Below are 26,975 nucleotides of genomic sequence, written 5' to 3'. Positions count from 1 at the left end.
TCAAATGTTTGTGTTTGTAGGCAAAAAAAAATCCATACAATATATTGTTAAACTTTCCAATACTTTCAAGTATTTGAGGTAAAATATGAATATAAAAGAAAACAGAAACAACAATTTATTGTTAAGTATATTAAAGTAAAAAAGATTGAGTATTTTATTTTGTGACAAGGTTAGCTAGTATAAGTGTCAAAAGTGATACATGATAATATCTGGATGGGGTAATTAAACTTGTATAGTTAACTACGATGTGGTATCATACTATATGAATAGAAAAATTAATGCTTCTGCTTCCTTGCTATATAGCAACGCGAGAGTCCCTTGAGAGTATAACCCCACCTTTGCTCCGATGAATGTCTCAGAGAGAACAATGATAAATTACCACATATCTGGAAATTGTCAGGAAGAGTGAAATATATGAATGAAACACTTAAAATGCCTCAGTTAATGTGGCATTGAAAAAAAAAAATCCCCTGAAGCTATTAAAAAAAACCCAAAACCCACTGATTGTGAGACCTCAAATACAAAGAACAATATAATATGTGAAACATAAAGATTAAAAAGTATAAAAGATGAAAATATTTAACTAATTGAGTCTGTAATCTGTACACATAATACAAAGTCTGACTAGAAAGATACATGGTTGGATATTTGAAAATTCAAAATGTAATACTAGTCTCTATTTGGAGTTTTTTTAGACTTCAGAGGAATATGAATTCCTATAAAGTTAAGATGGACAAACATTCTTTATGTTCCTGGAAGCAATGTGGCAAATGGTAAAAACCCAGAGGTGGGAATGACTAGGCACAGATTACCGTCCTAGACCCATAACCATTTATCAGTTCATCAGTGCTGCCTTGATCTATTTCTGATATCTCTCTCCACTAGGGAGTTTTTATATGTAAAGTGAAGAGATTGCTTAGAGTAATTGCTGTTGTAGCTTATGATTTTAATATTAGTTCAGTAGGTTATTGTGAAAGTTTTTTTTTTGTTCACATTTTCTAAAAGTGGAGAACTACAACTTATTTTCTTGCTTTCTTACCTAATTTCCAGCATTTTTTAATTTGCCAATTTACCAACACTATATGTGTTAAGGGATGACATGATGTACTTTACATTATTATTTTCTATTTTTCCAATTAAAACATAACGTATTCTTTGCATGTTCATCCTTATTTTTGGAGTCATACAAGTGTAGTAAGCAACTTTGATATACTTACATAATCCTACCTCTCCAAACACATATATAGCACATGTACATAAAGATTAAATGTTTAAAGTATTTTGACCACATAGAAATGGGCAAGTTCTGGGTCATTTTCCTAGAATAAAATGCATTTCAATTTGCAAGGGTAGAAATATATTAACTTTCCTTGTGCCCTATGATTCTTTTGGATGGTAAAGATTATGCTATAATAATACGAACAATAAAATCACGATAACATTTATCCAGCCTGAGAAACATAAAACACAACAAATAAATAACATACATTAAGTGAAAATATCATACTGTCTTTGGGAGTTTTTAAAGAAAATAACCTGCGTTTTGGCACAGATAACTGAAATTGAATTTTAAAATAGACGAAATAGGTAATTTGTATATATAATCACTCCAGTCTCACTGCAGCTAAAACCACGAGACCATCTCTTGTTTAAACAATGCTGATTTTCACTAGTGTCTAAAACAAATCTCAGGACTTCCAACCTTAGACATCATTTTCAGTGTTAAAACTGTCAAGCCCTAGAGCAATACTGAAAATACTAGTCAGATACATGACAGATAAGAAAGTCAGGCTCTTGATGAAAGAGTCTGTCATTTTACCTTGCTCTTTCATATTACACAGGGTTAAAGAGCTTTTTAAAATGTATTTTGGTTTTCAATGGGAGCACTGTCTCCTTATGAGGCACTTCTTCATATATCTTTGTGAAGAGCGGCCCTTGTAATTAAGGCCTGTGGAAATAATAAAATCACTCCCTGGGGTCCTGTTGTTTATCCCAAGTGATCTCTAATATGTTTATCTATAATTTTTCATTCTTCCAATTACACCGATGTCAATAGACTCTACCTTGAAAGGCTTGATGTGGCATAAATCCTAGATTCAACATCAATTTTTTGACAGTCTCTTCTTTTCTTCTGTAAAAAGGGTTTACAAATTTTAAAATTTGTAAAAAGAATTACAATATTTAGGGGCTCTATATACCTTTAGAGAAAAATAGTATAAAAGTCTATTCATGGCTACACATCTGTCTGTCTTCTATTTTTAGTCAGCACTTTCCCCACGAATCTAAAGAAGGGGGCAGCAATGCATTATTACCTCAGTGGGGCATTTTTTGTAAGTTGAGTCTTGGTTGGTTGAAGTGTTAAATACTCTGAAGTTTTAAAAGCCTGTAATGTTATTTTAAATAACCACATTTGAATGGGAAAATAGAGTAAAAACCAAGAGTTCTGAATTGTTTTATATGAGCTACAACTATATTTATGGATTTGTGGCAAAAAGGAAATGGATAAATTAGATACTTTTACTAATGAAGCTCTAAATATTTATGAAAACACATTCATAAATATTCATAATAAGTGTTCAGGAAAAGCACTGGCCTGGAAGACTAAGAAACTTGAATCTTTGAAATCTTAATGTACAATACAGGAAATAAATCACCTGGCTTAATATGCATCTAATAAAAATGTAAATAAAATTAAAACCTTTTTCTACTTAATGAGTTAAAACAACGCTGATACCAAAGAATACACATATTAGTTTACATTAGCAACAGTCAAGTTACATATTTGTTCCTATAATGTGTTTTACAACCACGGTATACTATTAAAATAAATATGCAAATATTATCTATACAATAATAATGTAACAGAAAATTATTAAAATCATGTTTTTTGCTTTTTTATATGATTGCACCTAATTAAGGTTAATGCTAATAGTTCCATAACAATTATATTTTGTATGACTTAGCATTCAAATTCCTTGCCAATATTTAAAGAAGGAAAGTACAGGTAATTTATTTGAGCACTTTGAATAGACACCTGTGCTTTAAAATATACTTGAGTGGAGATAATCCTTAAATAGACCCTATTACCTTGTTACAATAATTATTATAAATTTTATTAGTGAAACAGGAAAACAAAAAGCAATAAATGCTGTTAACTCTTTGTTCCTGTTCAAATCATTTAATCACTTGAAATGTAATGACCCTTATTCTGTGTATAAAAGAAATTAATATTTGTAGAAAAGATAATATGTGTTTTGTTACAATTCAAAATTGCTCCAAAAAGCCAAAAGTTAACACACTTAAGAAATACTATCAAAAGGCATATAAATTAGAAATTTATTATAATAACATTTTTTCTCACCTTGAAGTCATTTAATTTCTGGTTCTGTTTTGATCTTCTTATATCATTATTTCGATGCCCCCAAACTACACTGATGGGCTCTTTAAAACTGTCCAAGAAATGTAGCAGAGAGGGAAAAATTGGCTTATTTTTAGATGAATAAGTTAAAAAATGCCTACAAAGCAGTTTGTGAAACGTAAAATGATATGGTCTCTCAGCTTTAAATGTAAAAGAGGGAGGTAGAAGGTAAATAACGTAGTATGAACATTTATAGTTCCTCAGTAAACTTTTCAACCCCCAAGCATGTGTTTTTATTCAAATATACCGGCTTCGTTTTTTCAAGCTGCATAGTAATTTGAGGGGCAAGCCAGGTATTAGAAAATTTAGCAGAATGGTGAAAAATCTGGTCATCATGGGGATGTAGGACCTCCAACAGGGCCTCTCTGAGTTCTTGGTGTTGTGAGTGGTAGACATGGGGCAGTGGACAAAACATGAGTTACGGAGTCGAAATCTGGTTCTGCCTTGCAGCAGCTTTGTTTCTTTAGGCATTCCACTTAACCTCTTTGATTTTCTCGCTATAAAACAGGTTAGGATACCTTCATTACAATTGTGCATGTGTTACCATAATTATGGGGTACTGCAGGCACAGTAGATAATAAATGCTATTTGAATGTTGGAGAGCCTATAGAGCAAAGTGGTTAAGAAAAAGGTTTTAGGAGTGAGGCTCAAGGCTAGTTCCCCGTTCTACCACTTACCAAATTTATGACTGATAAAGAGCCAAGTTTTTAATTTTTCTAAGCTTTAGCTTTTTCAGTTAGAAAATGAGGATATCAATAGTTATGTCTCAGGTTGCTGTAATAATATAAAATATATGACACTTTGTAGAGACACTGACATAAAGTGTTCAATAATTTCTTTTTATCATTAAAAATGTTAATAGCATTTTACACCTCTCTTTATGTGGCTTTACAGACACATAATTTATAAATATATATGCTGGAAAATCATATACTGGTCCCCTACAGTTAGGGTGACCACCTGCCCCAGCCTGCCCCGAACTATCCTGGTTTTAGCACTGAAGGTCATGCATCTTGGGAAACCTCTCAGTCCTCAGTCCCAGTTTCCCCCAAGTTCATCTATAATTCATCAAAAACAAACTCTCACTAGGAGTTCCACAGCCTGTACTGTCAGCTAGGCATGTAGCGTCCCAGTCCTTATCTATCCAGGAAGAACACAGGTAAGTTAATTGTCCAATATGATTGATCCAAGAAAAGACCAACTTATGGCAGTGGGATTTCTATGCAAAATACTTTTTTTTTTCTTTCTTTCTTACAGGGTATGTGAACTTAAAAATCTGACTTTAAAAAATTTCTTGAACTTGCCTCTATCCTTTCTGCGCTTTTCCAACTTTTTGTGCCTAAGCTGTGCTCCCTTAAAATCCATGGGGGGTGTAGTATCCTCTGCCTTGACTGGATGCATCTTGGGAAGTGCCTCTTTGGTTGTTTTTAGACATGTGGTTCATACTGTGAAGCAGATTCACATTCCATGTCCAAGAAAGACTTGTCAGTGATGACACATCTCAGCCAGGACACAATGACCTGGTAAAAATGTAACAATCTGACATGCTCTGTAGCAAGCCTCTAAGTGTGCATACTTCCTACACATTTTAGATTGTACCACTTAGGGATTTTGTTTTGTTCTAATTAGGTAATCAGCTTTTGGCTAGTAATAATATATATGGAAGAACTCTAAATAAAGAATTATTATATTTTTCTTTCTTTTTTGTTAAATGAAGTAAGTTATGACCCATTTCTAATACAAAATGTTAATGCCTTTATTATTCTAAAATGTATCTTGCAAATCCAAATTAACTATTCTGAATCTAGGTACAAATGTATTGGTCATTTTTGTACTACTAAATTTAAAGTGTTTCTGGCATCTGAATTAAAAATGCACAATGGCCAGTACGCAAAACCTGGGGATCAAAACATCTTAATCAAATTGAATAATTTTGTATTTTTTAATTAATATATATTTATTGCCTAGTATGTCAGACAGTATGCTAGAATATGTATGTGTCAGAATTAAATGCATTTTTGTAAATTTAAACTAAAATAAGTAATTAAGTATTATCTCCCATTTTCACACTGTAGCACTGAGATACATAACACATACCTCAATATACTAGGAATTAGGGATAATATATTAGGGATTTGTACCTATTAAAATAGGATACCCTCAAGTATAGTAGAAGGAGGTCAAAAGTAAGGGAACTGGCTTGCAGTCTACTGCTCGTCAGTAGTGTGAACGGGTCCACCTCTTTAATCTCTCTGAACCTGAGTTTCATCATTCATAATGGGGATGATGCTACTCTTGGGACTAACTTTTAGGGTAACTATGGACAATAATCTGATTCAATCATTAGCCCACGACTATTATGTAAATGTGCTTTTATTAAACTATAAAGCATTATATAATTTTTAAGCATTAATCTTTCATAAAGTGAAAACTCATGTTCAAATATTCAATTATCAGGACAACAATAACATGAAATGGTGTGGCTGGTACATGAGAGTTGGATGAGGTGTGCATCTACTTGAAATTTAAGTGCAAAGATCAAAAATCAAATATGATGGAAAAGATGATAAGGTAGGATGTGAGCAATGTACCAACACAGCAAGCTGAGTGGTTTTCCTCCTACGTCCCTCAGGAAGATATAATTGGTGGGCACTATAACAATATTGAATCCATGAGGAGTAACATTTCAGCAGCTACTTCCTGGATGCAGGACTGCTGTGGGGGCCAAACATTTGTCAAGGTTACTGCTATCAAAAGGGAAAATCTAAGGATTTTCTACCCCTTTGTAACAGACATAATGGGAACAGAAAGTAAGGATTAAATACTTTATCTATGAGCAAGAGAATGTAAACAAACAAAAACATATAAAATTGTTATTATTTTCCAAAAGAATTGTCTTCTAGTTGTCAGTCTAGATAAATTTTGAAGCAAAATTGTCTTAATTTTAATAGTTTCTTCTTTGATATGAACTGCTCGTAATACAAAATAATTAATACCAGAATACCCTACAAAATCATTGCAGGGAAAAACCACCTGATAAATAATTTTGCTTATTATTTCAATAAAAACAGTTATATAACTCATATTATGAAAGAAAAGGAACAATATTAAATGGTTAATAAGTTACATTAATATTTACCTTTTGTGGAAGAGTTATATTTTTCTTGTTCTTCAATGAATTAAATGCACATAATGATGGAAACAAAAGAAAGAAATCAGCAAATTTGTAGTTAGACATGGAAGTGTGAATCAACACAATGGTATGAATAAAAATGCATAACATATAATGTGACAATGACAAACCATAAAGAAGTCTCAAATATGGTACTAACATTAATTAAAGAAAAAATGAATACAACAATTTAGAGATAAAAACAAAAACATTGGGAAATTAATACATTTGGCATCTGAAAAGTATATCTTGTGCTATTTTCCTTGCCTTTTAAGAATTAAAAAATATTTGAGCATAAATTTTACTAAAACATTTTCATTTTAATCCACTGTGAATTTTTATTGAAAATGTATTTAAACATATTTAATATTCATAACTAACATTTTTATTTATGAATGATAGTATTTTAGATAATTTAAAATTTCATATAATAGAAAAAATAAATTCTATTTTTTATTAGAAGTAGACATTTTCTTTTCACTGTGAAAAATATTCTGTAACACTATCCACATGGAAAAAATATATTCTAATTTAAGTAATCCTTTCTTCCTTCTCAAATCAATTATCTCAAGGCAAAACTGTTTTTTGGAGGCTATATTTCTCAGATATTCCATGAAGCTTTGTATCAACTTTCTTGCTGGTACACTATTTATTGAGAAATAATGGTCTATCTAGATATTTCTGAAGGAGAATATCATCAGAGTTATATATAGCAGATATAATAGAACACATAAAACACAGCTGGTGTACCAAGTGTTAATTTACAAATGATCTTTAACTACTTCATTAAAAGACCTCCAGTTGAGAACAAAAAAAATCACTTGGTTTCAGAAAACCATACATTTTTATGCAAGCAATTATGTTGCTTTCAAACTTCACTCTACATAAGCGTTACACTGGAATATAATGTTGGAATATAACCAGAAATATTTCTTGCAAGTTTTGGCTCTCAATCATTACATATCATTTGAGTTACCTAAATTTTAAGGCTATTTTTTCAGTGACTTTATCTCAAGGTCTGTATTGTAAGCACTCCTCTTTTCTTGTAACTATACTTTAATCCGATTCCATATAGAAAACAGGCTAGCACTCCTAATTTTTTAAAATAACTGTGAAATACTTTTACAAAAATTAAGTGTACATGTCTTCAAATGATACGGTAGCCTTTAAAATGATACATGTTGCTTTTATGGTACAGAGAGAGTAGTAAAACTGAATTACGGAGGAAAAAAAATATATACCCAAACAATCTAAGTATCTCAGTACACATCCTAAACACAATAATGTAGATAACTGCATCCAGAAACAATATATTAATAAAATTATTTTATAAGTTCAACAAAATGTTGTACCACTATCCCAGAATTTAAACTGTTTGAAATATTTGCTCTTACCAAGAAAATGCTTATTATTAACTCAATTATTTTTAAAAAAGGAAAATTAGCCTTTGTTAAAAATAAAACAAACAAACAAACATAAAAAAACAGAAGAAAAGCAGTCAAGTGCACCAGAGGCTTAACTGCAAATAAACTGCATTAATCTTCATAAAAGATAGAACTAAAATATAATAAATATCAAAAGAAGCAAGATAATTCTAGAGCCCTAAGAACAACAATGAAATCAATGTGCTAAATTCTGTCTAGCCCATGAATCAAATTAGAAGTTTACTTTTAAAAACATATTTTAGGATACACAAAGATGTCATGTGAACTGTATGAAATAGATCCATAATAAGATGATGGACAGTATCATTCACCGAAAGTCCCGAAGTGCATGTTAACATCATAAAGTAAACCAAATCTATTTTAATTATAAAATAACACTGAGCCACAATAGTACACGTCATATTTTTAAAAGTTGTATCTATATAATCATAAATTTTAGAAACCTCAAAAAATAAGTATTTACTAGTATATTTGTGATATTAAATATCATAACTCCATCAATTTCATCCTCAGTCACTCCTTTCTTCCCACCTTAATTCAATCCTTATAAATTGATGATTATTCTGAAAGACAACTGTGAATGTGAATATCATAAACAGTAATGTTGACATTAACAACAGAACATGAGCTTTTTTAAAAACCAAAATTCAGCATACAATCCAATTGATTTTGTAGATGCAATTCTTATTTCTATAGAAATTATATATAACTATAATTTTACTATATTATAGTTATACGCAGTACCCTTAAACGGATTTCAACCTGAAGTGTTTCAGCAACTGGAGGAAATGCAAAGAATTTTAGGAACATGTGACTTTTTGGATATCAATCATTAGCAAAATATGGTCAGTAACATGGAGTTTGTAGCTAAACACCAGAATTTGTAGTTCATTTAGTTGTGCAACAGGAAGTCATGAATGGATACTTTAAATAAACACCAAATTTTATATTTTTAAGGCAGATTTTAAAACAATTTCATCTAGGCAACTGCTAATTATAGTCTTAAAACATTAATTATGAATTAACTTCTCAAAATGTTCCCAGAAAAAAAGAAGTTTTTAAACACATGAATTGAAAAGTTCAATGAATTAATTGCTATTTTAGAAAAGAAAGCCAGAGTTTCACATAGCCTTGTATTTTCCTGATTAACTACATGAATACCCTAAATATTAAAGCATGATATATCAACGGGATATATGATTTTAAAAAATAATACAAATCCAGAGTTTACTGTACATGTATTCATCTATCAGTAAGTTGATACTTCTTAAAATCTACACTAATTTTTCTATAAATATTCTTCTTACGAACTGTCATATCAGTCTTTGAAACAATGTATTTATCTTCCTAGATCTTTAACATTTCTGTGAGACTTTCAGCACAGCACTTCAATTGAGTAAAGCAGGTACCCAGCATCCTCAATATATAATGAAATGCAAGTAAACATCGGCCGCAACCAATACTGTTGAAAAAAATATTCAAAATGTTAACCTGTCAGCTGTTTCATAAAAATGGAAGTTTTCGATCCATATTTTAAATACAAATTTACTGCATCTATGTTACAATCCGAAATTAAAAAATTATTTCAGTAAGATGTTTAACAAATCCCTGGTAAGATTTATGTGATCAACATATACTGATAAATCACTTCGGCTACTGAGACATGGGATAGCACCTTGGGTCATGTAAAGAAAACAGTGACTATTTAAACCCAGTATTTAAATCATCTAGATCAGGCAGTTTAGATAATTTAATTTCCATTATCAAAACACTCCCCCCGACCTCAGAAAATAAAACACAATGTGTATATGTTTAAAATAAGAAAATTTTAAGTAACATGAACTTAACAAAACACTAATGTGTGTGCTGTCACTTTTTATCATCAAATTTATATAAAATACACAAGGTAATGCAAATACTTTAAAATGAAAAACACTAAGTAAAGCCTTCAATATGATCAAGAATTTAATCAAGAAAATACTTTAAAAACAAGGTTAAATAAGTCTTCTTTTAACATCATCTACCATATTTACTGAGGTTTTAAAAATTTTATTTTCTTTCTTTTTCCTTTGAAAAAAGGTATCTCTAGGGCTTGATCTATTCTTTTAATTGACCACCTAAAACTCATTCATTCACTCATTCAGCAAAAACAGAGTATATATCATGAACCACTATAACTCAGTGCTGGGAATAAAATTCTAAGAAACTTAAATTCTTAGGATTCACTATACTGCATATAATCAAAATACTATTCATCTGCTAACAGAAGTATAAAAAAGAGGTGGTTCTAAATCCAAGATTTTTGGACAATGATCTCTCTTTATCGGATACCTTGTTCTATACTGCCACTTCTCACTGGCACTTGTGGGAGCTGTCTTCCCCTTCGACTGCTGAAGGATGTGTCTGCGGGAGGAGAGTGGGTTGGACTTCCTTGTCGGTGCATCCTGCAGGCAGAAGACAAAGGTGGGGGAAGAATGAAATGTTGAAATCCCAAGGGGGCCTGACGAAAATCTTTTCCTTCGCCCTGTTACAACTAATACAGATATATAACACCTAACTAGTTCTTTGGGAGCAAAATCAAACACTTTTTATGACATGTGTAAATGAATACTATAAAAAGGGGCCAAAAAAAACAGAGCAATGTCTGTCACACATATTTCTACATAATGAATTTCTGAACTGAGCAGACTCGGAATCACTTCTTTTCACTAAGTTTCTATGAAGTTGTGGCTTTTTCTGTTAGGTATCTATCTTGGGGAGCGCTGAACCAAATAGATCTACTTTCAGCCTCTGAATCTTAACAACATGGATAAGTTAGTTAAGACAGGTTGTTCCCTAAATTGCTACTATTAAATGCACATTTATATCTAAATTATTTATAAGTAACAAGAATAGTTCTAGCTGCAGACTTTTTATAAATTACCATTTACTTGTACTTTAGTTTTAAATAGAAAAAATCTTAAAAGATATTTTAAAAAAATAACCTTGGGCAAATGCTATAAAATATACTGGTGCAAGGATCAAAATTACAAATAAAAATTTGAGATGTGTGCAGATATGTTACTACTTAGACAGGAGTAAGCTGACCTCCATCTGCGGGCATTCAAACATTTTTTTTTTTAACTAAAAATCTTTAAAACTAAGATTTTACTGAACACATGAAAGTTTTAAAAAATTCCTTATAGTTTTCAAAGCAAAACACATTTAATTCCAGGTAATTTATAAAGAATTTTGCATAATTAAAAAATTATATATATATATGAATATGCCACAAACGGATGGAAGGACATAACACAACCAAATTTAATTTTCAATGATAGCTAATTGGCAGGAACTACAGAGTACCACCAGCACAGTGAATATAGATGCAAGTAATAGAAGATGTGCGAGAGGTTTAAGTGTCACAAAGAAAGAGTTAAAAATTATGGTGTCATAATGAGTGAAAGCATCGAGTGCTCAGGAAGGTACAACACCACACCAACACCCGGAGGCAGGACATGAATGCTGGGCTGGACACTGAATAGCAACCTGGTCAGAAGCGGAGAAGGTGGCGCCGACCCTCCGGGGGCAAGGTGGTAGACAGAACACAGGGTTCTGACACTAGAGTGCTCACTCGACCTTGAGCGAGCGGGATGTTTTCCCCTAAGGACTGGTTGATCAGTCGCTCGTGGGGCTGCGTATCCCCTTCTAGAAAGACATGGTGGGAGAACCCTAAAACATTAGGGTCAAAAAAGATCTTCAGTCAGAAAGTTCACATTAACTTTGATACCAACACATCGGTCCAAGGAAAACCTAGTTACTCTTATAAGACAGTGATTTTTAAAAAAGAAAACTCATCACACAATGACTAAAATGGAATTCAATTCAAACTGACAAGATATTGCAAATGTGCATGCCATGTTGTTTCAGAGGGCTAAACTAGATTCCTTCAATGTAATAAACCTTTTGTAAGTTCCATAAGGGCAGAGACTTCTGTCTCTTGTGTTTATCTGAGTTGTGTCTCTAGTTTCTAGATCATAGCTGCACAGAGAGCAAGAGCTCAATAAAGATATCCTAATGAAATGAGTAAATGTGATTAGAATAACGAACATAGGGATACTTCAAGCACTTGCCTTCAAGAAGAAATGATGCACTGTAGGGACCCTGAATATTTTTATAATTTTCCCCTGTAATAGACAGTTTATACCAAATAGATGGCAAAAGGAAGTTGTCTTCGGTTAATTTAAGCAAACAAAGCAAAATGACATAAGATAGAGAATGCTTCATTATCAGACTCACTAAATGCAAAAAGATGATATGGATAAAAATATCTCCTTTATGATATAAAAATATCTACAAAAATATCTGTTCATATATTGACAGTTACTTCAATATGGTGTTCAATATTATTATAAAGCCCACTTATGAATTAAGGGTTAAACAACTTATGAAATCTTAAATTGCACACCATTCTGAGTAGAATATGAAATCTCTTGCCTTCCCACCCCATCCCACCTGGGACATGAATCATCCCTTTGTCCAGAGTATCCACACTGTATATGCTCGTTAGCCACTCAGCAGCCACTTCAATTATCGATTATCAGAAAGAGATTCAGAGAGACCACATTCATGTAACTTTTATTACTGAATATTGTTATAATTATTCTATATTACTAATCTCTTACTGTGCCTAATTTATAAATTAAACTTTATCATAGGTATGTGTGTATATATGGAAAAACAGTATAGCTAGGGTTCAGTACTATCTGCAGTTTCAGTCATCCCATAGGGGTCTTGGAACCTATCCTTTATGAATAAGGAGGGACGGCTGCACATACGCTACTTTAGAAGAGATACATGTTTTTTCCATTTTCATCATTTGCAGTATGTATTTTAAATAATATACACTTAAGATAGCTACTATGTATTATTTTTCACAGTAACAGAGCAGTGGAATGATACCTCACCCTTTGTAAAACAATGCTGTAAAATTCAATTAAGTAATTTAGAGTGTGTGAGAGAAAAGAACACATATTGATCACAGGAAGCACATTAATTATTGAGTGCTTTATTTAACTTGTATCTGGATTGACAACTTTTCTTTTAAGTAAAATGATTTTCACAGTTATATTATTTTGATTCACTGTATCTCCTTTATTTCAGAACAATAAAATGGAAAATGTCCGGTTTTAGAGAATAAAAAGATACAGCTTAGGTCTTTAATGTGCATTTTATCTTCTTGAGCTTTGGATTAATGCTTTATCAGATCCTAATGCAGATCCCAAAACTTGAACTGTTGTCTCGATTTCCAAATTAAAAGAAAAAACTGACAATACTCTACATATTAAAACTGTTTGTTCATTCTGAATTGACTTTCGACTTAACTCTACAGAATTAATTTATATGGGAAGGATTGCATGATCAAATCCTTTCCAATGATAAAGAATGAATTTTTATCTATTACTCTTTAACAGTTATTATCATGAGAAAAAATTCCAAGGGCTCCTTATTCAAAATATACTTTCTAAATGTGGTTTGAAAACTGAATACTATAATTTTTACCCTACTGAGAATTTTCATGGATTTTGCAATTTCCCTAAAACATTGCTTCATTCCTTAATGCAATTCATAAGCACTGAAAGTACTACTTAGATGTGACTTGAAATGTGAATAATTTAGGTGGTCCTTATGTAACATCAAACTTAATGGCAAAAGTATAAAAAGCAAATTCAGAGGCAAATAAATGGCTTTCTAGGCGAGAGTTACACAGCTCAAGGCTGTGTGACTTAATGTTCTCATCTCCCAAGCCATGGATGGGCCTGCAGTGCTTGAAAACAGTTTGTACCGTTTGAAGTTCATCATTTAATATCAGATCTGTTTTTTCTTTGACATGAACTAAAAGTCCCTTAAAACAACACAGTTCCTGCCACCAGCCAAAATATAATAAGTATGAAAACACAAAAACCAAAGGGGAGGCATAGAAAGAAAACCACTTCGCCTGAGGAAGAAAGAGGAGTGTGGCTGAATCACAGGCGGGGAAACTGAGGATAATGAAAATGCAGAACATAAAGAGAGAAAAGTAAGGTTTTGGAGATGAGAGATAGTGGACGAAGTATAGTTTGTTTTAGACCAGAGGAGAGGAAAATTACTCAAGACATTCTAAGGTACAGGAGTGAAATGTTGAGAGAATCTAGGCTGTTGAGTCTTGATCTTTTTATGAAATGAGATGTGCTAAGAATGTAAGGATGCAAGAATGAAAGAGATTAAGAACAATCATATTAAAGACTGGAAGAGGGAGTGAATGAGAAATAAGTAAAATGATAGTAACAACTATTCTTTACTATCAATATGGAGGCATCTATACATGCCAGGCACTGAGAGAGAGAGAGAGAGAGAGAGAGAGAGAGAGAGAGAGAGAGAGAGAGAGAGAGAGAGAGAGAGAGAGAGAGAGAGAGTGTGTGTGTGTGTGTGTGTGTACACATAGATATGCATGTTCTTTTTTTTGCATTCTCCCAACAGCTCTGAGAAGTTTCATTATTCTTATTTTATAGATGGAAAATAGGATTACAGAATGACTTGCAAAAAGACAAAGAGCTAACGTGTGTTAAAGGTAGGATCACATAGGTCCATGGAGCTCTAATACTTGCTTGCCTGTTCGCCTACTGAGATAGGATTTGTATCTATATTATGAGTTGGAAAACGGTAATTTCACATCCTTGGATATACTGTTAATCATGTTAGGCAAAATATAAATATATTTCTACGTATCAAATTGTTTAGCAAAATTTAATAGAATTGTCTTCTGAGTGTTTGTACGGTAAAATATATGGAAAATGGCATTTAATGAATACCTATTCTGCTAAATATATCTATACATATATTTTTTTTAAAACAAAAATAATGAGGCTTCTAGAACAAAATTCTAATTCAAACCTAACTATGTCTGGCTTTAGCTCACCATCCCCTAGTGCATATCTGAACATTTACCACTGAGTTCGATCCATGCCTATTCTCGTCACCTAAGACAAGTGTTTAAGACTTGAGCATAAATAAAACATGTTTCTCACCAAAACCTTAGGTGTTAGTCAGACATTTCTGTTGTTGCAAATGGCCATGCAATAAATTGCTTGTATTGCAACTTAAAAATGTAGTTTTGAATTTTTACATTTTTAACGGCTTTTTTAAAGATGATCATGTTTGTTGTATTTAAGGTCAAGTCTTCAAAAATGGTTCCTCCTGTAATGGCCATTATGGGCCTACACAGGCTCTTTCCAATAGCACCAGAATGCATACACAAGTAATTCTTAATACTAGTCCTGATAAACCATTCTCCAGTTAGGATGAAGAGTGTAGGTTCCACAAGAAGAAAAGTCACTAGCATAGAACACAGAAAGAGCATGAGCAGTTCACAGAGCTGAATTCAGATTTTTAAGGAGTTTCTATGAAGAATCTGAAGCACTACTTTAAATAGCTGGGCACAAAAGTCAGAAGTCAGTTCTGCCTGTCTTCTATCTACAAATGATCACCATGTCTTTCAAGATATATTTTAACAAGGCTGTTCCTGGTCAGGCCAAATTTGTTGAGGCCAACAAAGAGCCTTTAAAATTATAATCATTACACAGCAACTTTCGCCAGAAGCCAAGGTGTGACTCTATGGCAAAACTCCTTTGGAGAAGTTGTTAATTCCCAAAGGCCAAAAATCAGTGTCCAAATCATTTATACTGTCACCTCAATACACCTGTAGCTAGATGTCAAGGTATTTTCTAATGAAATAAGAAATACACAAGCTTAGAAAATCTAGGCCAAAATTTCCTTTGTAGCTAGTTATTTGACAATCCGCTTAAAAACTGGGCATGTAATTTATACTCTAATACAAATTGATAAAGGACTCTAATTATAATCAAAGAAATCTATACATGTAAAAGGTTTACATTTTCTATATCGAAACCTACAAGCAAAGTAAATAAAAACAAGAGTAATAAGAATATGGTCTTTAAGCAGCAAACATTTGAGACCGAGAGTCAATCACATCCTTGCTTTTCTTACTGAAGGGAGGATTTGTGTTTACAGATATTTTCCATTTTGTAGAGGAAGATGCCCAAGTATCACTCATCTGGTTAAGCACCTTCAGTTGATCTAGAATCAGCTAACATTTTATAAAACAGTATCCTACTGTAAACAAACAAAAACTTGTTCATTGATACATTCTAAATACAAAACTGCAACATAGTAGTCACTCAATTAGAACTGTTAAATAAATAAGTCTAAATGAAATAAAAAGAATACAACATTGAGGAAAAATTTCAATCACCGTAAAATAACTGAAATCAGGTGTGTATGAGATAGGTAAGTTATGAATGATGGTTGAAGATTAAAAACTTGTCTAAGAAACTTAAGTTATTTACAATGCAAGAGAATGCAGTTAGCTGAGTTAACAGTAAGGAATATATAAACAGAAACATAATCAGTATTGTTTCTGTCTGTCTGTCTCTATCTAAACTGCTAGAACTCTGTGCTTTGTGTCCTTCTTCAATGTCCGACTCCTCTATAAAACTGAATTCCAACTCAACACTTTTTTTCCCCTGGATCCTTCTTTCATTCTAACTTAAAATTCTTAAATATTATCTCCATCGACCATGAGCCAGGAATAAATTGTATTTCCCCTTCCTACATTTCTTGATGTGACTAATACCTATTCATTTTTATGTTCATAACTCAGAGGTAATACCCTCTGGGAAGACTTTTTTGCTGCTCACCACTTTATCCCATGAACTTATTAGCACATAGCTTGGCATATACTTGTTAATTGCAAGAATCACTGCATTGTACAGATTCTAACTTGACCAAACCTACTGTGACAGCCCAGTTAGTGTCTTGCATCTACCCTTGAAACTTTCAATCCATTTTCCAAAATGCTGTCAGTGATCTATAATTTTTAAACTGAAAGGCAATCATCTACTTACATGTTTAAAGCCTATCCATCCATGGATCATGGAATAAAGCAGAAACTGAAATTCTGTAGCATGGCCCACAAGGGCATTCATAACATAGCCCCTGAGGATTTCTCCAGTTACATTTTCAGCTCGCTCTCCCATCTTCTGAATCCTTTTCTTCCTCACAAAATAGGTATGGTTCCCCCAAACTGAAGAAGATATTTCCAGCCTCAGTGTTTTCTTGTATTGTTCCCTTCTCATGGACTACTCTGCTTTTCATATCTTCTTTTATATATCTGGATTTAGTTCAAGTGACACCTGTTTATGAAATATTTCCTAATCTCATCAGGATCCCACTTTTCCTGTGTTCTCATGGTAACTTGTGCATAGCTCTACAACAGCTATGACACATGAATGCATTCATTCGTATCTACATCGCTTTACATGCTCTCAATAATTATTGGATTAATAAATATATGTTAACTGGATTTTGGTGTTTCTTAGAGCTATGTAAATAATGTGGCTACATTTTACACCTTAAATAATCAAAATATTGAAGAATTAGATGAATTACAAATGAAAGATGACTAATCTTTAAAATTTTTACATTAACAGCAGGTATCTGTGGTTGTACTACACAAGTAGAATCTTAGATTATCCATTTGTAAAAAAAGATGGCATCACTCAAATAAATAACACTCAAAAATATGTGCATACTTCAGGTACTATGTTTATTGCTAACACAAGTGATCTCAGAAACAAAATACTAATGTCCTAATATGTACACACAAATAAGTGTAGATGGATTTAATTCTCTTTAATAATCAGAATGATCACTAAATAAATACGTGAGATTTTTCTTAAGCCCCAAGACTTAAGGGCTTCCTTCAAATCAGGCTTCTCTTACTTTTTGAATGTCATTATTTCTATATAGTAGATTTATTTACATGAATGTCTTTCAAAATGACGATTTGTGTTTAAGAAATGATCATATAAAATAAGAGTGAAAGTACTCCTGAGTATGTTAGTAAGACAGAAGATGGCCCGCACAGCACAACACCAAGCCTACCTTTCTTCATCAGAGGCAATGCCTTTCCTAGTCTGTTTTTGGATGCTAGATCTTTCAGACTTTCTGGAGTGCCTGTGGAATGAAATGTTAAAGAAATACAAAATATATGATGAATAAAGCTACAGGAATCTCATACAATGATAAAAGCAACAGACATGAAAAATGGCAACTATCTTACCTAAATGGTTTTGTCAATTCTTTTTAAAATAAAATAAAAATAAAAACCATGGTGCTGTATGGAAGACACAAATTGATCAACAGGAGACACAAAATGCTGACATTCCATTAGTCTAGACAGGCAAGTCTACAGTAATGTTTAATAGGGGCTCCTGCTGAGCAACTGTGCCTCCCATAACGAGTAAACGAATTCATAGTGAAATGTAGTGATGATAAATGTGATGAAAGAAATGGTTTAGGTGCTGAGAGACCATCAATGGGTGATGCAACCTCACTTTTACAAGTTGAAACTTGGTGCTACAAGATTTTTCCTTTGTTCCTCCCCACACCCACAAAATTATAGAGAAGCAAAAATGTTATAGTAAAATGCTTAAGTATTTTAAATCTACTAAAATTATCATAAAGATGCTTTGTAATCATATAGCTAATCACATGTTACAAATCAAAGAATGAATCAAGTTCCCAATTTGTTTTGTGTACCCAAAGTGCATGTGTACACTGAGCATTTGGAACTTGAAATGTATTTTCCCATAGAAATAATGTTTATACATAAAGCTTACTTACTTACTCATGGCAGCCTACATATGCCTATATGCCTATTTAGTCTACACTGTGTCTGAACTACCACATATTTAAAATAAATACAAAATATTGTGGTCAAGAAACTCACTCACTGTATTAAAAAAAAAGAAACAATAAAAAAGGAATGTGTATTTTTCTCTCGATCATTGTCTAAAATTTATGATTATTTTTCTTTCCCAATATTCCTTCCTTCAAACAATGGCAAGGAGACAACTGTCTTTTTCAATTGAGAAAAAATTGACATATAACATCATATCAGTTTCAGGTATATACAATGATTTGATATTTGTATATGTTGAAAAATGATCACAATAAATCTAGTCAACATCCATTACCACACATTTATAATTATTTTTTTTTCTGTAAAGAGGATTTTTAAGAGCTACTCTGTTCTCCTTACTCTGCTTACTTATGAATGCCAGATATCCTGAGTGTCCAGTATGTCAAGTCCTGCAAGGCAAGAGAGATGCATAGCAAAGTACAAAGTCTGCCTTCACAAGCTACAGAGACTTCTGAAGCAGCTTAGTCTCTCTCCATCTCTTTCCTTATTGAAAAAACTAGGTTAACAATATTTTCCCCCTTAAATTCAGAATCTGGGTTTGAAATCTGGATTTCGGCTTTATGTTCTTCAGCCTTCTGTTACTTTGGCATCTCACTTCTGAGGAGATGAAGAAAAGGGAAGAAACATAGGAGGAAGACACCTCTTGCTTATCACTTTCCTTTATTAATTGGGAAAAGGAAATATTGCAGGATAACTCTATGCCAGGCATTTAGAGAAGCATTGACTTCTTTAACCTTAGCGACAATCTTTAAGAAGGTGTGATCTTCATTTTACTGATGAGGAAACACACTCAGGGCAGGGCCACAGTATGAGCTGGGATTAGAAGGTAAGTCTGGCTCCTACGCTTTTCTGTCATATACTGTCTAGCAAAAGGGTTTGATTCTGATGTATATTCTATGGGTACACCCTTATTCAAGAAGACAAGAAACCATGAAATATGGTACAGGCTTGGGAAAGCACTAAGGGATGATCTCTCTCTGATTTTGGGGTTAGTCTCATTTACTTTGTTGATCATGTGGTTAGGAAAGGGGATGGTAGGGGATAGAAGAGTAGAGATGCACATAGCACATGCCTGAAATCAATGAGTGGTAGTTGGTAAGAAGGAAAGTTTGTTCCTGGAGCAAAGGGAAGGAGGCATATACACTGCTAAAACAGCTGAAGAGAGGGGAGGAGAAAGGCAGAGTGAGGTCTGCAGGCCCAGTAGGTATCTCAGCTCAAAATAAAAAAAAGTAGTATACGATTATGGGAAATGAATACTTTGGACTGGGAGATCAAATGTTCCTTTTCTCATTTTCAGCCCAGGGAGAGCTAAGAAAGCACAGTGTTTTAGGCCGATTTATGAAATTCACTGTCATTAAGGGTTTTCACTCATTCATTCGTTCGACAAGTAATTGTTGAGCATGCATATATTCCAGTCACTGTTTCAAGTGGTTGGAATATGTCTGCAAATAAAACAAATATTTCTGCCTTCGAGTAATTTGCATTTTATTGGTAGAGGACAAACAATAAGAAACAAAACCAAAAATCCTCTAATAAGTAAATTATATAGTATGTCAGAAAATGATAAAAGCAAACAACAAAAAGTAAGCCAGGGCAAGAAGGATCAAAACATGTGTCTGGGAAGGGGAACAAATGCAGAATACAATTTTAAGTAGATGCTCAAGGAACGACTCATTGAGTTCGTGACATTTTAACAAAGATATAAGGTGAGAGAGCTAGCCATGAATGTATCTATTGAAAACAAGTCCCAAGCAAGGAAATATCACGTGCACAGGCCCTAAGTCAGTTGTGTACCTGGTGTGTTCAAGCAATGGTAAGAATACCAGAAAGGAAAGTGTTTAAAGAATCAGATGACGAGAGTTTCAGGGTGGGAGCAAGGGATGTATAGAATCTGGTAGGCCTTTGCACAAACTTTCTACCTCTGCACAACAAAAAGTTTATAGGTATCTTTTAGAACTTGTCTGCTTTCTCTCTTATCTCTAGTAATTTCTATGAATCTTTCTGGACCCAAGTGAGATTCTGCTTCCTTTGTACAACTCTTAACTCTTCTTCTCATCTTCCCAAACCTAATGGATTCACATATTAGGTTATCACAGTAATTGATGATAGTGATGACAATGATAATGATAACGATGCTGATAATATCTAACACTAAGAACTTGCTTTATGCTAGCATGATTGCTTTACCTGCATTAGCTCATCTGATCTCACCAATCCAGTGAGGTAGGTACTACTCTTTTATCCTTTTTAAGAATAAAGAGATTGAGGCTTAGAGGTTAAACAATTTGCTCCAACTCACATAGTCATTATGTCAACTGAGGTGAACTGAGTCCACAATAATATCAGTGAAACACATTGCATCTGTAGCATAAATGACACTGGAACACAGCAGCTGAAAGCATGGAAGCTAGAATCAGAATGTCTGGGTTTCATCTGTTTCTGTTTCTGTCTAGCGGGGTGATTTTAGTTAAGTTATTTAATCTCTCTGTGCCTCAGTTTTTCCCATCTGCAGAAAGGCGATAATAATACTACCACTTCACAGGTTTGGTAATTCTAAATATTTCAATATTACTTAGTATTTGTATTGTAGTGTTTATAGCTTTTGTAATATTACATGGAACAAGAATTTTTAGTAGTTTTAGCACTAAGAATAACAAGTGGTAAGTGCTATAAAAGTATTATTTAAAATGATACACATATGTTTCTTGAAGGTAAAGACTCATTCATCTGTAAGAGTACCAAACTCAGAATTGATGCTTCATAACTGAATGACAAATGTTCATGGAGAGGTTTATACAGTTGTTTAAGTTTTGTTTTTGTTTTAAGCCTCTTGCTAAGGATGTCTTTTTTTTTCCTCTTCAAATGCCACAAAAACTTATTTTTATTGAAGATTCTTCTAAAGGTTTCTACAAAGCCTATGTCTTTGTAATTTTAACCACTTAAAAGAATCCTCAAATTGAGTTAAAATGATATATATTTAATTTTAATAATTCAGTATAAAGCAAGAATAGAGAAGAAAATAAAATATTCTAATGTCTTTTCTACACTGAATCCTAAGTTACAGCTGTGACTATACTGTATGTTTTCAACACAGCTTTTTCTTGGAATAATAAGTAGAGGCTTGTGAAATGTAAAAGAGGAAAGGTTAGAGCAATCAGCCTATATTTATGTACTGTATTACTGAAACTATTGATCATGTAATCACAGTGAAATAAGCTACTTCTACCTACTTCTAAGTTCAGGAACTGTATCTGCTTGGGTTGTTACTGTAACATCGATGTCCAGCACAGAGTAGCTATTTAATAAGCAACTCAACTCGAGTAATATTCTGAGGACATTGACAAATACAGCTTTTCTGAAGATTTATAATTCTATTAAAGGATAAAATTAATATGTTAATAAATAGAAAGTATATTTAAGGCTTTTTACAATAAAATAAAATATGGCATGTTCTGCTTTGGGAAAAAGTAATAAAATCTACTACATAATGTTTTAATTCAATTATAATTAACACTGATATCATAACACGTAACACTATATTTTTATATATTCTTGCTGACTACTTAGATGGCTTAAATGTGGAATAAAAATCTCTAACATCCTGTTTACTCATAAATTTGGAAAGAAAAAATTAAATCTGAATGTAACCTAAATAAGAAATGTGAAGATGGATGCATGCAATTAATATACATCTACCATTTTGCATATTATTATTTATGTATATGACTACAGCCATTAAACAGACTCACTATTTTAGTACAAGGGTACATTTCATTCATTTTAATAAAGGATATTTTTAAAAAACCACAGATAATAAAGTCTATTATGAAACAAACAAAAATGATTAGTAATATACTGAATTTATAAATGTTTCTACATAAGTCTTCATTTATATGACAACTTCCATAAATTCTGAAAGTAAAAAGTAGGTAATTTTCTTTATTCCAAAAATATTTTGATTCGTTCACTTTGAATCAAAAGAAAGCACTTGATACTTTTGGTCAAAGATGCTTATAGGCAAGTAGCTGCTACTAAATGAATATTTGCAAAAGAAATCAGAGTTACTTTAGCGGAATGACACAGGAATTAATCTTAAACACAGTGTACTTTACAGGTTCCAATAATTGAAAGTCCTGAAAAACAGGGTTATTTTATCAAGTATTTCAGTAGTTATTTAATTCACACACCAATAATTGCATCCTTAAAAATATCATGTATATTGATGCAAAAACATTCTCAATCAAAACACTGGAGTCAGTAATTTTAAGCTAATGAAGTGCTGCAATACATTTCAAAATGTACCAAATAAGAATATTTCCTACATCCTCACACCCATTAGAATAACTATCGAAAAATAAAATTTTTTAAAAATATATTGCATTTTCTTGAAAAAACATTTACCAGAAGTAATTTAAAGTTAAATTAGATGATGATGTTGATGATAATTTATATTAGCCTTTCATACTTAAAAATGATTAGTTCAACTGTGAGCACTAAACTCAGAACTTTGATGCTTCAGGGGCATAATAAAAAATGTTTTTTTCTAACTTAGTACTCACAAATTTTGGTTAATTTGAAGCCACAAGTAGATCTACATCTTATAAACAGATTTATGTATACACAGATTGGTAAAAGTCACTATTTACTTATTAAAATAATGCCATTTACAAAGAGATACTTTGTTATTGGAAAGAAGCTTTTTTAAAAGTCTCAACATTTTTAGTAATAAAGCTGCAGGAAAATTTTCACTACAATTTTAAAGTCAGCAACATTCCCTGGCCTTACAAATTTATGTATTTCTTCCCCATTATTATTTTAAATATCCTATAACTTTAAAGAAATATTCCTAGATGTAGATAAATATACCTCTATGTTAATTCCAAATAAATATATCATTCCACTTGGAATGACATCATAATTGGTTACTGCTGAAATTAAATTATAGAGAAATAATACATTAAAAATTGTGTATATGTGTGTGTGCGCGCATGCAGTGCACACACTATGAGAAATTAGGACAACTGATTGTTTTCAAAAATACTAAAAAACTCTTGAGTAAAATCTTACTTTATTATTTGTTATTTTCAAAATTATCAAGTATGGCATCAATAAAGGACATCCAAGGGTGATTATATAAACTGGCATCAATTTTAGAACATTTTCCTAGCTATCGGTACCTAGGGCAAAAGTCACCTTATGAACATTCACTATCTCCAAATATGCCATGTTCACCTTATTTTTAAATTGGTAGAAACTTCTGAACGAGTAAATTAAAGCTGATAAGATGTGAAATGCAAGTGTTAAGTTTTACTAAGTGGTTGACATGGTTATCTAGGAATGTAACATCTGTTGATGTAATAATTTCTCTTTCATTTTTATGGGAACATATTATTGTTATGGTTTAATAAAAGTTTACTGTAATATTATGTTCCTTACAGTAATAAATCACATCGAGATACTTAAAATGTATTTTGTTTGAATATAGAACTTATAAATAAGTCATAAAAAAGTAAACTGTATATTCAGAATTATGAATTAGTAAGAATTTCCTTTATTCTTATCTAAAAGGAACCTCTGTGATCCTAAAATCTACCCTTAAAGTTATGTATACAACCCATGCTATCGACTAACATAATTAATTAATGTCTCTAAATGACAACTGATTTTCAACTAATCTTCATCTTATATAAAAACTAAAAAACATTATTTGGACTTCCCTTTTGCTTAAATAATGTCCAGATACACATATTTATATTCATTACAAAGACCGTCATATTTAATTGTCCTGTACTCAAACAGTAATTATATAAGATAAAATCCATTGACTCATTTGTTTAGGAATAAATTCAAAGGCTTTCAAGAATTGTCTTTTGTAAATGAAATTCTAAGTTCCTTGATGGTCAGATGTTGTCTTTATCAAATACTGCTGTGACTTTAACCATAAGAATAGTGCACAGTAGGGGCACAGTGAGATCTGTTAAATAAATGACTAGCAATGTGAATGTAAATTTTAATTTGATTTATACAGTTATATTTTTATATGAAAAGACTTTAAATTTATAATAATTTTTAGATTAAAGAGTTTAGAAATCAGAATAGCAGAAAGAATTCATTTTAACTTCAAAATATATAAATATAACTAATATTAAAAGGTAAATGCCTCAAAGATTAAAACATGATAAAATAATCCTAAAGTCTTCATAAAATGTCAGTTTGTGGTCTTTTCCAACATTTGTAAAATTTCTTATTAATTTTTTCTGTCAGAGTTTAGTGTTTCTTTCAAATTGAAATCCTGATGATATCAACTTGACTACGAATACAGAAAATAAATTACGTCACTTAACTAAGACTAGAGATACACATACTTAAAAAATACCTGTATGCTGGCATGACTAGTTGTTCCATTTCTGAGATACCATATATACTTATTTACTTAAAAAATATTACCAATCTGTTGACTGAATTTCTGCATACATCAGAGAGAAGTATCCAAAATACTCAATAATTTTTTGTGACCAGGTGGAAAAAGATATTAAAAGATAAGGACTGTATATAACAAACATAAAACAGGAGAACTGAGTTAACTACAACTGAGAAGGATAACAAAGCGATGAAAAATATTGTGGCACTTCTGATATATCAGAATAAAGTGGATTCAAAGCACTGATGGTATTTTTAAAAACCTACCTTGTGGACTGACCCTAGCCTTTGACAATATTTGGTTTAAAAATACAATATTCATAAAATATATAAGCACCAGGTATTCTACTCTAAATCAGACATTTTTAAATATACCCCTAAGCCTAAACTTCATTATTAACAAGCTTATGTAGTAACGAAACAGGACAACCGAGATTCAACCATAAAACAATATAACGAAGAATAGGCTTTGGATAGAGTTTAATATATTTTCAAGCACCTAAGAATTTTTATTATATACATGTAAACAAGAATAGGTAAATATGTTTTTAGAAAGTCGAAAAACTAAAACAAATGCTCATTATTAAAATGGAACTCTCCCACTGGAATCAATTTTATTGTGTTTAAACCATGCAGTTCATCTCTGGGCATGCGGCCCTCATTTCAGTAATTCTGAGGTGCTTCATTAAAAGTGGATGCATTTATGGTGGAATCATGACATAGCTAGTGCTGGCTCCTGAAAGGAAGCACTGTCATAAGCAACATTCCTCTTGGTTATCCTTCACTTGGTGGCTTACAAGCTTTTCGAAGCACTTGGTTGTGAGGAGGTGTTGACTAGTACCTGTCATTCTCCGGAGACGCATGCTGGATTTGAATCCTGGGGCTAGGAGGTCGTCTCCTATCTAGGGAGGGGGACCATCTACCCCTGTTTGCCCAATGAACAAGACAGGAAAAAACAGGACATTTAGTAACTCCTAAAATAAAAGAATATATGGAACAAGAGAACTGGAAAAGTACCCCAAAAAGGCAAAGTGTAGATTCTTTGTTCTGTAACTTACTCTTCAAATTTATGAGCCTTGCAAAGTTAAGCTGTAATATAATATTGTAAAAATATAAGATTTGTAAATTTTTAAGTAAATAGAGAAACTCTTTGGGAAAATGTTTGAAATCTATTAAGCATAATTTTGTGCTTGTGTGTGTGTACCTAATCTGGCTTATGTTTGAATAAATTAGGTTTAATAAGCCACTAATGCTTATTTGATAGTAGGCCTTGAAATTACTGAATAAATGGCAAAGATGAGGTATATAAATTTAATATAGGTCAGAAACACACTTTAAATGGAAAAAATAAAAATGTTCTTTAGTGTGTAAACAATGACATGACATAATTCATGGGAACGCTGGTAGTGAAGTCTTAACAAATTTTCTTGGGGCTAATTACTACAACTTAAAAATTGTGAGTAAAAACCACTGATGAATAAAAGTGGGAAATATATAGATGAGTGCCAAGCTAAACGACATCACCAAAAAGAACTGTACTCATTTTCACTTGTAAAAGTAGCTCTTGATTGGTTAACAGTTTTTTTTTAATTTCAACATTTATAATAGTACTTCTTTTTTTGTGATCGACAGTTATATAAAAATGGAAATATAGTTCATTTTTTTTTATTAAACTATCTGAGATTTTGTGTATAACCAATTACAAGCATCTAATCAAAA

At 32.1% G+C, this 26,975-nt stretch overlaps 1 protein-coding gene across 50 annotated transcripts in view; it reads right to left on the bottom strand.

Annotated features, from left to right (window-relative positions):
• Positions 1-26,975, bottom strand: part of RIMS1 (regulating synaptic membrane exocytosis 1) — a 414,008-nt gene that overhangs the window by 86,665 nt on the left and 300,368 nt on the right. For 10 of the 50 annotated variants that reach the window (XM_016162006.2, XM_016162003.2, XM_036219283.1 and 7 more), the window contains one exon: positions 10,367-10,479. In XM_016162006.2, coding sequence (XP_016017492.2) covers positions 10,367-10,479 — 113 coding nt within the window. Of the gene's footprint in view, positions 1-3,361; positions 4,907-6,557; positions 6,588-10,366; positions 10,480-11,563; positions 11,747-18,016; positions 18,089-26,097; positions 26,182-26,975 lie in introns of those variants that run through there. The other 40 variants (XM_036219350.1, XM_036219341.1, XM_016161988.2 and 37 more) reach the window with 10 other exon arrangements.

This window comes from Rousettus aegyptiacus, unplaced genomic scaffold, assembly GCF_014176215.1.
Source record: "Rousettus aegyptiacus isolate mRouAeg1 unplaced genomic scaffold, mRouAeg1.p scaffold_m13_p_1, whole genome shotgun sequence".
In the NCBI taxonomy this organism is placed as follows: Eukaryota; Metazoa; Chordata; class Mammalia; order Chiroptera; family Pteropodidae; genus Rousettus; species Rousettus aegyptiacus.
The sequence above is the reverse complement of the archived record's forward strand: the minus strand, read 5'-3'. Positions and strand labels throughout refer to the sequence as shown.